This window comes from Pristiophorus japonicus, chromosome 5 (assembly GCF_044704955.1).
Source record: "Pristiophorus japonicus isolate sPriJap1 chromosome 5, sPriJap1.hap1, whole genome shotgun sequence".
In the NCBI taxonomy this organism is placed as follows: Eukaryota; Metazoa; Chordata; class Chondrichthyes; family Pristiophoridae; genus Pristiophorus; species Pristiophorus japonicus.
In genome coordinates this window covers 104,817,494-104,831,892 of record NC_091981.1, presented here as the reverse complement: position 1 = coordinate 104,831,892, position 14,399 = coordinate 104,817,494, and the positions used below count along the sequence as shown (strand labels likewise).

At 44.4% G+C, this 14,399-nt stretch overlaps 1 protein-coding gene across 2 annotated transcripts in view; it reads left to right on the top strand.

Moving 5' to 3' along the window:
* Nucleotides 1-14,399, top strand: part of hibadhb (3-hydroxyisobutyrate dehydrogenase b) — a 219,643-nt gene that overhangs the window by 42,480 nt on the left and 162,764 nt on the right. For both annotated transcript variants that reach the window (XM_070879930.1, XM_070879931.1), the window contains exons 3-4: nucleotides 6,721-6,830; nucleotides 10,512-10,633. In XM_070879930.1, coding sequence (XP_070736031.1) covers nucleotides 6,721-6,830; nucleotides 10,512-10,633 — 232 coding nt within the window. The remainder of the gene's footprint in view (nucleotides 1-6,720; nucleotides 6,831-10,511; nucleotides 10,634-14,399) is intronic.

Genomic DNA, 14,399 nt, shown 5'->3' with positions numbered 1-14,399 from the left:
CCCCTCTCCTCTTTCTCCCCCCCCCCCACTCCCCTCTTCCCCCCCCCCCCCCACTCCCCCTCTCCTGAGGATTTCCCCTCAGTTCCTCCTTCTTATTAGATCCTCTGACCCCTTTTATATCCGGAAGGTTGTTTGTGTCCTCCTTAGTGAATACCGAACCAAAGTACTTGTTCAATTGGTCTGCCATTTCTTTGTTCCCCGTTATGACTTCCTCTGATTCTGACTGCAGGGGACCTACGTTTGTCTTTACTAACCTTTTTCTCTTTACATATCTACAGAAGCTTTTGCAGTCCATTTTAATGTTCCCTGCAAGCTTCCTCTCGTACTCTATTTTCCCTGCCCTAATCAAACCCTTTGTCCTCCTCTGCTGAGTTCTAAATTTCTCCCAGTCCCCGGGTTCACTGCTATTTCTGGCCAATTTGTATGCCACTTCCTTGGCTTTAATGCTATCCCTGATTTCCCTTGATAGCCACGGTTGAGCCACCTTCCCTTTTTTATTTTTACGCCAGACAGGGATGTACAATTGTTGTACTTCATCCATGCGATCTCTAAATGTCTGCCATTGCCCATCCACAGTCAACCCCTTAAGTATCATTCGCCATTCTATCCTAACCAATTCACGCCTCATACCTTCAAAGTTAGCCATTTTTAAAGTTCTGGACCATGGTCTCTGAATTAACTGTTTCATTCTCCATCCTAATGTAGAATTCCACCATATTATGGTCACTCTTCCCCAAGGGGCCCCGCACAACGAGATTGCTAATTAATCCTCTCTCATTACACAACATCCAGTCTAAGATGGCCTCCCCCCTAGTTGGTTCCTCGACATATTGGTCTGGAAAACCATTCCTTATGCACGCCAGGAAATCCTCCTCCACCGTATTGTTTCCAGTTTGGTTAGCCCAATCTATATGCATATTAAAGTTACCCATGATAACTGCTGCACCTTTGTTGCATGCACCCCTAATTTCCTGTTTGATGCCCTCCCCAACATCACTACTACTGTTTGGAGGTCTGTACACAACTCCCACTAGTGTTTTCTGCCCTTTGGTATTCTGTAGCTCCACCCATACCGATTCCACATCATCCAAGCTAATGTCCTTCCTTACAATTGCATTAATTTCCTCTTTAACCAGCAACGCTACCCCGTCTCCTTTTCCTTTCTGACTATCCTTCCTGAATGTTGAATACCCCTGGATGTTGAGTTCCCAGCCTTGGTCACCCTGGAGCCATGTCTCCGTGATGCCAACTACATCATATCCGTTAACTGCTATCTGCGCAGTTAATTCGTCCACCTTATTCCGAATAATCCTCGCGTTGAGGCACAGAGCCTTCAGGCTTGCCTTTTTAACACACAATATTTATCCCTCAACCAACATCACTAAAACACATTTTCTGGTCATTTCCCTCATTGCTGTTTGTGAGATCTTGCTGTGGGAAAATTGACTGCCACGTTTCCCTACATTACAACAGTGACTGCAGTTCAAAAATATTTCATTGACTAAAGCATTTTCAGATGTCCTAAGGTTGTGAAAGGTGCTACATAAAAGTTCTTTATGTGTATCGCCCATTTTTCCAAAATATGTAAAGTATTTTATTCTAATCCACATTAAATTTCATCTACCAATATTCCACCCACGTATGTATTCTGTTTAATGCACTCTGATTTCTGAACTGCCACTGTTTATTTCATTGCCCCTCCTAGTTTGATATCATCTGCAAATTTGATAAATCTGAATCATTAATATGATTATAAACAATTGTGGTCCAACACTGATCCATGAGCACCCCACTTAGTACCTTCCCTCAACCCACATGATTCTTTTAAATGAATGTTGTTTTCTACCCATCAAGCATTTTCTTACCCATTTCTAAGATTTAACTTGAACCCTCACAGCTTTGTTTCTTGTTATCATGTGGCATGAATCGAATTGGCTGAAGACGAGCATCTGTGATGGTGGGACTTCTGAACTAAGTCGAGAAGGATCATCCACTCGGCACTTTTGGCTGAAGCTGGTCGCAAGCGCTTCAGCCTTGCCTTTTGCACTCGTGTTGAGATCTGCCATCATTGACGATGGCGATATTCATGAAGCCTCCTCCTCCTGTTGCTTAATTGTCAATCACCGTTTGCAACTGGAAATGGAAAGGTTGCAGAGCTTTGACCTGATCCATTGGTTGTGAGATTGCTTAGCTCTGTCCAAAGAATGCTCCTTTAGCTTGCACAGAGTCCTACATTGTAGCTTTACCAGGTTGGCTGCTCATTTTCAGGTGCATCTGGTGCCATTTCTGGCACACTCTTTTACATTCCTGCCTTGATGGAAAAGCGAAAGATGTGCCAGCAATGTTCCCCTAAGCTGCTTGGCCGCACAGCTGTCTGAAGCTCCCACGCAGGCCACCTAACTAAGAAAACCGCGCAGGTGAAGACATTTAAATGGGCTGCGCAGCCCATTAAACATAGAAAACATAGAAAATAGGTGCAGGAATAGGCCATTCGGCCCTTTGAGCCTGCACCACCATTCACTAAGATCATGGCTGATCATTCACCTCAGTACCCCTTTCCTGCTTTCTCTCCATACCCCTTGATCCCATTAGCTGTCAGGGCCACTTGAATATATCTAACGAACTGCCATCAACAACTCTCTGCGGTAGAGAATTTCACAAGTTAACAACTCTCTGAGTGAAGAAGTTTCTCCTCATCTCGGTCCTAAATGGCTTACCACTTATCCTTAGACTGTGACCCCTGGTTCTGGACTTCCCCAACATCGGGACCATTCTTCCTGCATCTAACCTGTCCATTCCATTAGAATTTTATATGTTTCTATGAGATCTCCTCTCATTCTTCTAAACTCCAGTGAATACAGGCCCAGTCGATCCAGTCTCTCCTCATATGTCAGCCCTGCTATCCCGGGAATCCGTCTGGTGAACCTTCGCTGCATTCCCTCAATAGCACGAACGTCCTTCCTCAGATTAGGAGACCAAAACTGAGGTCAAGGCCCTGTACAACTGCAGTAAGACCTCCCTACTCCTATATTCAAATACTCTAGCTATGAAGACCAACATGCCATTTGCTTTCTTCACCGCCTGCTGTACCTGCATGCCAACTTTCAATGACTGATGTACCATGACACCCAGGTCTCGTTGCACCTCCCCTTTTCCGAATTTGTCATCATTCAGATAATATTCTGCCTTCCTATTTTTGCCACCAAAGTGGATAACCTCACATTTATCCACATTACACTGCATCTGCCATGCATTTGCCCACTCACCTGTCCAAATCACCCTGCATCCTCTTGGCATCCTCCTCACAGCTCACATCGCCACCCAACTTTGGAGATATTACACTCAATTCCTTCATCTAAATCATTGATGTATATTGTAAAAAGCTGGGGTCCCAGCACTGAGCCCTGCGGCACCCCACTACTCACTGCCTGCCATTCTGAAAAGGACCCGTTTATCCCGACTCTCTGCTTTCTGTCTGCCAAACAGTTCTCTTTCCATGTCAATATATTACCCCCAATACCATGTGCTTTAATTTTGCACTCCAATCTCTTGTGTGGGACCTTGTCAAAAGCCTTTTGAAAGTCCAAATGCATTATATCCACTGGTTCTCCCTTGTCCACACCTCAAAAAATTCTAGAAGATTCATCAAGCATGATTTCCCTTTCACAAATCCATGCTGACTTGGACCGATCCTGTTACTACTTTCCAAATGCGCTGTTATTTCATCTTTAATAATTGATTCTAACATTTTCCCCACTACCAATGTCTATAATTCCCCGTTTTTTTCTTTCCCTCCTTTCTTAAAAAGTGGTGTTACATTAGCTACCCTCCAGTCCATAGGAACTGATCCAGAGTCGATAGAATGTTGGAAAAGGATCACCAATGCATCCACTATTTCTAGGGCTACTTCCTTAAGTACTCTGGGATGCAGACTATCAGGCCCTGGGGATTTATTGGCCTTCAATCCCATCAATTTCCCTAACACAATTTCCTGACTAATAAGGATTTCCTTCAGTTCCTCCTTCTAGCTAGACCCTCGGTCCCCTAGTATTTCCGGAAGGTTATTCGTGTCTTCCTTTGTGAAGACAGAACCAAAGTATTTGTTCAATTGGCCTGCCATTTCTTTGTACCCCAGTATAAATTCACCTGATTCTGACTGCAAGGGATGTGCACCCAAAAGAAAAATGAAATGCGACATTATATGCCAGGACATGAGGTTACAGATAGTGATGGTATACAATTGTACTGCTGATGGCTCAGCACACCTTATGGATTCCAATTTTGAGCTGCTAGAAGTGTACTTAATCTATTTAACTTTGCATAGTGGTAATGCCACATTACATGTGGGAGGATGTCCTCCATATGAGGATGGGGTTTGTCTCCACAAGGACTGTGCTGTGGTCTCTTTTACCACTGTTGTCATGGACAGTCACATCTGCGATTGGCGAGGACGAGACCAAGTCGGTTATTCCCTCATGTTGGTATTCTTAACACCTGCCGAGCCCAGTCTGACGGCTACATTATTCAGGACTTGGCCAGTGGCGGTATGACTGACTCACACTTGATGTGGTTTGAAGTTCCCCACATAGAATACAGACTGTGTCCTTGCTACTCTCAGTGCTTCCTCCAAGTGGTGTTCAACATGCTGGTGTACTGATTCATCAGCTCAGGGAAGGCAGTCGTTGAATTATGCACACTGTTGAATTACTGATAGAATTTCTTAATGTTATGTAGCTATAAAGAAAGAAACAAAGAGCTTGAATTTATATTGTGCATTTCATGATCTTGGGACGTCCCAAAGCACTTTACAGTAGTCAGCTTTACTTTTGAAGTGTAATCACTGTTGTAATGCAGAAAACGTGGAAGCCAAATTGAGCACATCAACGTCCCACAAACAGCAATGTGATAATGACCAGATAATATTTTAGTGATGTTGGTTGAAGAATAAATCTTGGCCAGGACACCGGAAGAACTACTTTCTTTGAAATAGTGTCGTGGGATCTTGTACTTCCACCTGAATGGGCAGATGGAGGCTCCGTTTAACATCTCATCTGAAAGACTGAACCTCTGACAGTGCAGCAATCTCAGGTGTGTCAGCCTATGTTTTTGTGCTCCAGTCTCTGGTGTGGGACATGAACCGCACAACCTTCTGATTCAGAGGCACAAGTACTACCACTGAGCCACAGCTGACACCAGTCTCTCTTTGAATCTCTGATCATCATTTAATTCAGATAGGGTTGGATGAAGTAGGGGGGGAGGCTCGTGTGGAGCGTAAACACTGGCATAGACCAGTTGGGTCGAATGGTGTGTTTATGTGCTGTAAACTTGATGTTTCTGCATGTTCCTGTATTCACCCAGTGAACCCCTTCTGGTTTCTCCCTGCAGGATAAATGGAGACCATTTAAAAAAAAAAATGTTAATTTTAATTTGTTAATTTTAACCTGAGCTTGCTGATTCAAAGTATGTATTTGTCCTGCATACTCAACATTATGCCTTTAAAGCTGTTCTACTTGTCCTCTCGACGCCTGCATCTGCGCACATACAGAGGCTGAACTCCAGGACATAGTCAACGTATTTACTGAGGCGTACGAAAGTATGGGCCTTACACTAAACATCCGTAAGACAAAGGTCTTCCACCAGCCTGCCCTCGCCGCACAGCACTGCCCCCCAGTCATCAAGATCTACGACGCGGCCCTGGACAATGTGGACCATTTCCCATACCTCCGGGAGCCTCTTATCAACAAGAGAACATTGACGACGAGAATCAACACCGCCTCCAATGCGCCAATGTAGCCTTTGGCCACCTGAGGAAAAGAGTGTTTGAAGACCTGACCCGCAAAACTGTCACCAAACTCATGGTCTACAGGGCTGTAGTAATACCCACCCACCTGTATGACTCAGAGACATGGACATGGACCATGTACAGCAGACACATCAAGTCGCTGGAGAGATACCACCAACGATGTCTCCGCAAGATCCTACAAAATCCCCTGGCAGGACAGACGCACCAGCATCAGCGTCCTCGGCCAGCCCAACATCCCCAGCATTGAAGCACTGACCACACTTGATCAGCTCCGCTGGGCAGGTCACATTGTTTGCATGCCAGACACAAAACTCCCAAAGCAAGCGCTCTACTCTGAACTTCTACATGGCAAACGAGCCAAGGGTGGGCAGAGGAAATGTTACAAAGTCACCCTCAAAGCCTCCCTGATAAAGTGCAACATCCCCACTGACACCTTGGGGTCCCTGGCCAGAGACCGCCCGAAGTGGAGGAAGCGCACCTGGGAGGGCGCTGAGCACCTCGAGTCTCATCGCTGAGAGCATGCAGAAATCGAGCGCAAGCAGCGGAAAGAGCACACGGCAAACCAGTCCCACCCACCCCTTCCCTCAATGATTATCTGCCCCAGCTGTGACAGAGTCTGTGGTTCTCGTATCGGACTGTTCAGCCACCTAAGAACCCATGTTGAGAGTGGAAGCAAGTCCTCTTCAATTCTGAGGGACTGCCTTTGATGATGATGACTTGTCCTCTACTGAAGTGTTTTTGAACTACCTCCCTCAATCAATTTGCATAAATTATTTGCTACTTTCTGCACAGTTGGCCCTTTTTAAAATTATATAATGAGTTGATGATCGGGTGTCCCCAAATAATTTGAGCCACTAACTTGCCTGATTTCCTTTTAATCTCATTTATGATAGTTTTTGTTCAATTTTGTTTCATAGATCATGGACTCTCCTGCTGATGTAGCTGAACGAGCTGATAGAGTTATAACTATGCTGCCATCAAGTCCTAATGTGATTGAGGTTTATACTGGTCCAAATGGCATTTTGAAGTAGGTACTTAAGTGTACTGGTTTAATATTTGTTTTAAACAGTTTTAGTTGAGTCAAAGTAGTGCTATAAACTAGAGCTTCAAAGTCACATTTTTCAGTCTATAATGTAGTATACTGCATATACCCACTTGATCCACCCTCAGTAGAATAAATGTAGTTGAGAAATTCAGTCTATGCACAGAAGTTTCTGAAAGATTGTGTTTTTATATAAAATACATTGGGCTAGAATTTCCGATCAGCCCGCCAGCGCCCGATTGCTGCCCAAAAGACTGCTAAGACTGGGAAGATTATCACCGGCGAAAACTTCGCCCCCAAAAAATAAAAATATCCGCTGAGCGAAAAACATGGGGCTTGCACTCCCATTCTGGGCAAAAAAGTACAATTTAGGGTCCATTGGGCAGTTCCTAAGCAAAATGGGGGATAAATAAAAAATCAATAAAAATTTAATCTGAGGCTGTGGGTTGGGCCTAACAGCAGAAAAACAATAAAAATAATTTTTCAAAAAACATCACCTAAAAAAGCAAAAAAACCATTCCCATGTCACTTTTAAACAAAATAACCACAACAGATTTTTAAAATAATTCGCAAAAAAACAACCTTTTTCTTGGCGAGCTACTCACCTACCGCCCAGCTCCGCTGATCCTCGTGGGAGTTTTAACTCAACTACGGGTCACCACTGGCCCAAATATTGCGCCAGGGTGATCTTAGGACGGTGCACGCTGGCGGTCCGCTCCTCAACGGTACCTCGAAACCGCCGGCATAACTCGGGTAAGGAATTTCTCGCTTGCCTGATTACCACCCACAATGGCTAATACCGCCCAGAAACCGGGCAGTAAGCCATTGCAAATTCCAGCCCCTTACGTTAAATAAACTAATATGGTAGGTTGTAAATTTTATTTTTACCATTACCTTAATTTTAGGATTTAAATAACATGTAACTTCATGTATTCTGGTCTTTTGTAAGAGTAGTTATCAAATAGTAACTGTTCTTGATGAAGCTTGGTTCAATCCTGCTCAATTTTAATTATTTTTTGAACTTTGAAATAGGTACTCAATTTTGTTGTTAGTGAACTCCAGTTAAATGATTTTATCTCTCTTTCCAAGCATGTATTTTGCCAAACTTCATTTCCAGGGCTAGAACAACCATTGAGTGGCAGACAGTCACGTGACCATAGGGGAAGAGGTTACAAGGCAGCTTTGGCAAAGGCCTGAGTGCAAGTTATTTGCTCCCTGAGGAAGGCACATGTGTTTTATGAGAAGTGTAAAGAATAAGTGGGAAAAAAGTTGTATTTTTGGACTAATTATTTGGTTCCTGTTTTACTCATCCCAGCACATATGGGATTAAAAACACCTGCGAACAATGGCTAGCCTATTCAATAGACAGCAGCACAGAACCTGGATAGTTGTCTGCATGGGCTTTAGTGGCACTTATGGCCTGCTCCTTTTTTATGTTCCAGAATGCATTTGCAAACAGGTAATCATTGGTTAAAGCCGCAGTCAGAAAGGGGAGGGGACAATCCATTACATATGCCAGTATCCTGTACATTTTATTAAAGTATTGTTTGCATGGCTGTTTGAGAGTTATGGTTTGTTAATGTGTTTTGTTCTGACATTACAGTATCTTGAACAGGTCATTTGATGAATCCAGCCATTTTTAAGAAATGATTCTTGAATGACAGCTGTGTCTGATTTAAGGCGTGGCTTGAGCTTGTCCATGCTTAGGTTATTGGTCAGCCTTTAGCCTGCAGCGAGACAGCATTGTCAAAAACTTCATGGTAGTTTTTTATCTTGTGTGAAACGTGTAACTATTCTCGAGGGTAAATGTTGAGAGATAGCTCAGAAATGTCTTTTCTTTTGACATTGCAAGCAGCAATGTAAAGCTTGTAAACTATTGTAGCATACTATTTGTACTGCATGCTATTCAGCTACCTGTTTGGTTCATAGCCCAAGCCTTAGTCTGATAGTGTGTATTCATCCACCCACTGAAGACATGGAGAACCATTTGGTAGCATGTGATATATTCCAGTACACCACAGTGCAGTAGTAAGGGTTTACTGTTTGAAAACTGGGTCTTAGCTATTTAAAAAAAATCTAGATATTGGGAAGAAAAAGACATTGGCCTAGAAATCCCGGTCGGTTGCTTCCTGCGGGCGATTGAAAAAGTAAAAAAAAAAAGATGCGCACTTACTTGTTCCTGCTGCGCCCACCAGCTATCCCGGTCCTGAGGCCTCCAATGACTGTGCGTCGGAGCGCGTGCACGTCGGGACATCCGTAAGCTGGAGCTGGAGTCACACGGCTCTGGGCAGCCAATCAAGATACAGTATTTTCTCGTTCCTAATAATGGGGAACTCTAAGTTGGAGTTCCCATTATTATGATTGAGAAACAGCCCCCAAACACCCAAAGCACTAATTAAAAAATGAAAAAAATACATCCACATATTTAACATTAATTTAAATTAGTTATTTATCCTATTTTTAAAAAGGTTTTTTTAATTATGGTTTAAAATAAACTTACCTTAGTGGGCAGGGTTTTTAAACAATAAAATGTATTTTTAAAATTTTGTATTATGTTTTTGTGTGTTTTAAAACTTTTAAGCCTGTCAAAGTAGGCTTTATCAGGCGCAAGAGTTTTCAGGACATCCACTGGGCAAGATATGGGTAAATACCACAATCATGCCCTGGCTCCCGAGATGTGGAGAATCGGTCAAGCTGGAGCTTGACAGATCGGAAAAGCCGGTTTTCAGCGCATGCACATTGTGCGCTGAAAACCGGCTTTTGCGATGCCTTCCCGGATCTGTACACGCTCTGTACAGTCCCGGGGAGGCCGGGATTTCCAGGCCATAGGATTTTACAGTATTAATTGAGCATGATTCATTGGGAAGCAGGCAACAAACAAAAGGTTGCCACATACAACGCAATGTCATAGATTATGTTGAAAATCATCTCTCCGCTGTCATGCAATGCATGCCATCCCCCTTCCTAAACAAAAATGATTTGCCAAACCTCTTTTGTGAATAAACAGTGCCCCTTTAAAACTGCGCACAAATTAATTATGTTTCACTTTTGTTTAGAAAGGGAGAAGGCATGCATTGCATGGAAGGGGAGAGATGATTTTTTAATAACATTTATGACATTGCGATGTATGTGGCAATCTTTTGTTGCCTGTTTCCTTTGAAAATTATGTCCATTTAATGGTCATGTCTTATTCCTTTGATGACGAAGTGGGTAAAAGTACTGCCAATTGTGCTATTCCTGATGCCTGCCCTGTAAAGAGTGTCCTCAAAACCTCTAGACTAGGGAGAGAAAAATTAAGCGGGGTGTCTGCTCCTGATCACTGTGTAATGACCCTTAATGGAAAGTGTGCTTGTGAAGTCAGGACCAACCTCCGCTGTGATGTCCTGCATGGTTGAAAAGCCTTCTCACATCACAGGATCTTTTGGTAAGTACCAAATGCAAGTGGTGCTACTGAAACTCTACCCTAGCTGCTACCTTCCAGAAAGTAGGGAGAAAGTTATGTTGTAAAAAAGGCCTTGCCTGTTTACAGATTTGGCAATGAAGTTGAGTTTCTTATTAAATCTTCTCGTTATGTTACTTCAGAGTGCAATTTTTTCTGGTGAATCAGTGGCAAAATGTTTTGAAGTCTATATTGATCTTGAGCTAACTTTGTATTTTTATTTGCAGGAAAGTCAAGAAAGGTTCATTGCTAATTGATTCGAGCACTATTGATCCTGCAGTTTCTAAGGAAATGGCCAAAGCAGCAGAAAAGACTGGAGCATTGTTCATGGATGCACCTGTATCTGGAGGTATGAATCCTTAAGTAGTAGGGAAATATTTGCATAAAGGAAATGCATGCAAGAAATCTGTCCATTGCTGAGATAGAGTGTGTTTAACTTAGCCTCTTTCTTGATGGCCACAAAATCTAACTGACCAGAGCAGAAATCAGTGCCTGGATTTTACTTTTCAGGGTGAAGTTAATGTGTTGATGGGGGTGGGGAGATTGTTCTGTCCACACCAGCCTAGACACATTTTGCTGGGTTGAGGCTCCTGATGGGAGGGTGCCCATTGGTGCCAGACATGAGTCTCCGGAGCGCTGCCACTGTAGCATAGGAAAATCTACAGGCCTAGCTCCACTTCCACAATTTTCACATGGTGGGCGGGGAAAGAGCGGATAACGGTGGTTCCAACCAGGAGGGGGAAATATGGGCTGGGTGGCGATAGGCCTCACTGTCTGAATTTTCTAACGTACTCTACTGTGATTCTGTCTGATTTTGGGTGAAGTCCCTTCACCCAATACCCTCCCCAACCCTCAAAAGATCTTGTACTCCCTGTACTGGAAGTGCAGTAAGTCAACACATCCCAAGGCTAGTTGCAAAATAAATTTGTCTGGTTAGTGTTTATTGTGGTTGGTATTTCAGATACTTGGAGACAGGACAGGTGTCCTAGACTTGATAATAGCAGATTTCACCATGGCATCAGAGATGTAACATACAAAAGATTAGGACCATTGGTTTATAGTGACTCAATAGATCAAATAGCAGTTTTATTATCATGGATGGAACTTGTAAATCAGTGGTTTTGATTACTGGCTTGAGCTATAGTTAATTTCTTTTGGAGTGCAGGATAGAGGTAGGTGGTAGGGAGGGTGCTGCAGATAGGTAGGGGGTAGCTTGTAGAAACTGTTTAGCAGTTGTGGGGCATGCTGGAGACCTTATGTGTTGGGAGGGTGATGATAGTGTGTGGGAGCATGGGGAAAGCAGTGAAGGTCTGGGAGAACCAGGCGAATGCTCAGCAAGGGTGTGGTGGGAGGTGAAGGAGGAGAGGGGACGCAGCAAGAGATGGTTGGAGGGGGCGGTGGTGGAAGGTGAATTAATTTCCTTCACCGGAATGTAGAACAGATTTTTCTCCCTACTGGTAATTTGGGTAAATTTGCATTCTTCTAAAATGGATAAGCAGAGTAATCTCATTCCTCCCATGTGACTGAACGCCAATCCTTGTTTTCAGCAATTGTATTACTTTAAAAGTACTGAAAATCCATTTAAAGAACTTCAAGCAAGTTGCTGGACTGTAAGTGGAAGAGGGATCAGTGCTTGGGGCCTGGTCACAGTGTTTGGTGACTGGTTTTGGCAGGGAGACTACATTGGTTTGGGATTTGCGGGAAGGGAATTGCAGGCAAAAGGGGCACGGAAGCCTGATTTTAAGAGCTCCAAGGTTTGGTAATGTGCACAACTGCGAAACAACAACACCTACCTTGGAGACAGGACTCAGTTAACGATAAGCATAGGATAAATGTAGATAAATAGTTCAGCGTGATTTAAATACTGTGACAGGAATTAAGTGTGACACAGAAAAATGCGCACATACTCAAGACTTAAATATTACATGCAGATTCGCGGTGAGTCGGAAGATGCGCAGTTCTGTAATAATAACGTTATTACACAATGAAGGGCATAATATCAGGGCCAATGATTTACAGTGACTAAATCAAATTCTGATTTCATTATATGGTATTGTGGGATTTTTATTAGAATTCCGTGACTGCATTATCCTGTGAGCGGCCTTTATTGTCAATATATTTCTATACTCAAGGATTTAATTTTCATCCCATGCCATTTTTAATGCTGCAGATACCAAGGTGGTACAGATGCAGCGTCCAGAATCCAGAGTTCCGGAATGTTCCAGAATCTGGACTCCGGACCTATTGGTGGCAGGATCATCTGGAATCCGCAAAAAGTTCTGGAATCCGGACCTGACGACCCTGCCGATCTCAGGGCCTCGCTGCTGCTCAACCTCTGGCCTCGCCTCGCCGCTGTATCCCACCGCCGCTGCCCTTACCTTGGGGCCTCCTCGGCGGGGCCCGCCCGAACATCACCTCGGCGGGGCCCGCCCGAACATCACCTCGGCGGGACCCGCCCGAACATCACCTCGGCGGGGGCCGGCCGGCCCGACGACCTCTTCGGCGGGCCCTGGACAGCCCGAACAGCTCCTTGGCAGGTGCACCCCCCCACCGCCCCCTCCCCTTCTGACGTTCCAAAATCCGAAATACCCGAACCTGGGCTCGGGTGTTTCCAGATTTTGACGTCAAAGACATTCCAAAGTCCGGAAAAGCGCAGAATCTGGAACAGCCTTGCTCCCGAGGGTTTTGGATTTGGGATGCTGCACCTGTACACAACGTACACCTGTTGGAGTTAGATATCTGGTATTTAGCAGTACTGGAGAGGGAAATATGACTTGGGGTGAGGGGTGGTTCTGTGCATTCGTGTCACTGGGGGAGTGGTCCTGGGGTTTGGCAGTACTGGAGTGGTAGTCCTGCAGTTTAACAAGAGGGGTGGAGATGCAAGGGTTTGGCAGCATAAAGGAGGTTTCCTGTAGTCTGATATCATATGGCTAGGGAACAGTGCTGAACTGTGGAGGTGGCTCCAGAGTTTTGACAACTGGGAGAATATAATGTAGGGTTTGGCTCACTGATAGATTCCTGGGGTCTGTCAGCAGTGAAGGGGGAGTATCTGGGCCTGATGGCGCTTGGAGGAGGGAGTAGAGTTGTGGGCAGCACTGGTCTGTAATTTTCTAAAAGATCTTTGCAAACATAAATTTTGTGTTTTGGTATTGGTTCCTGGATCTTTCTGAGGCCTAGATGGCTGAGGATGTAGCTGCCAGTGGTGGGGCAAAGGGAGGGAGGTACACAAGACCAGAGTTAAACGGTGGAATGTTCTGGGGGTGATATATGGCTGGAGGAGGTTAGAGATGGGGAAGGGTGAGGCCATGCAGGGTTCTAAACATGAGGATGAGAATTTTAAATTGGAGCTGTTCAGGGATTGGCAACCAATGTGGGTCAGCGAAGACAGGAGTGACAGGACTTGGTGTGGGATAGGATCCGGACAGCAGAGTTCCAGATGAGCTAAAGTTTAGAGAGTGGAGAACGCGAGGCCAGCCAGGAAGTGACAAAGATCTAGATGAGGGTTTCACCAGCAGTTAGGCTGAGGTAGGAGTAGAGATGGGAAATGCTGCAATTGGAAGTAGGTCGTCTTTGTGATAGAGAATCATGGAATCATAGAAATTTACAGCACGGAAGGAAGCCACTTAGGCCCATCGTGTCCGTGCCGGCCGACAAACAGTTATCCAGCCTAATCCCACTTACCAGCTCTTGGTTCATAGCCTTGTAGGTTGCGGAACTTCAAGTACACATCCAAGTACTTTTTAAATGTGGTGAGGGTTTCTGCTTCTACCACCTTTTCAGGCAGTGAGTTCCAAACCCCCACCACCCTCTGGGTGAAAAAAGTTCCCCTCAAATCCCCTCTAAGCCTCCTACTAATTACTTCAAATCTATGCCCCCTGGTTGTTGACCCCTCTGCTAAGGGAAATAGGTCCTTCCTATCCCACTCTATCTCGGTCCCTCAATTTTATACACCTCAATAAGGTCTCCCTCAGCCTCCTCTGTTCTAAAGAAAACAAACCCAGCCTATCCAATCTTTCCTCAGAGCCAAAATTCTCCAGTCCAGGCAACATCCTTGTAAATCTCTTTTGTATCCTCTAGTGCAATCACATCTTTCCTGTAATGTGGTGACCAGAACT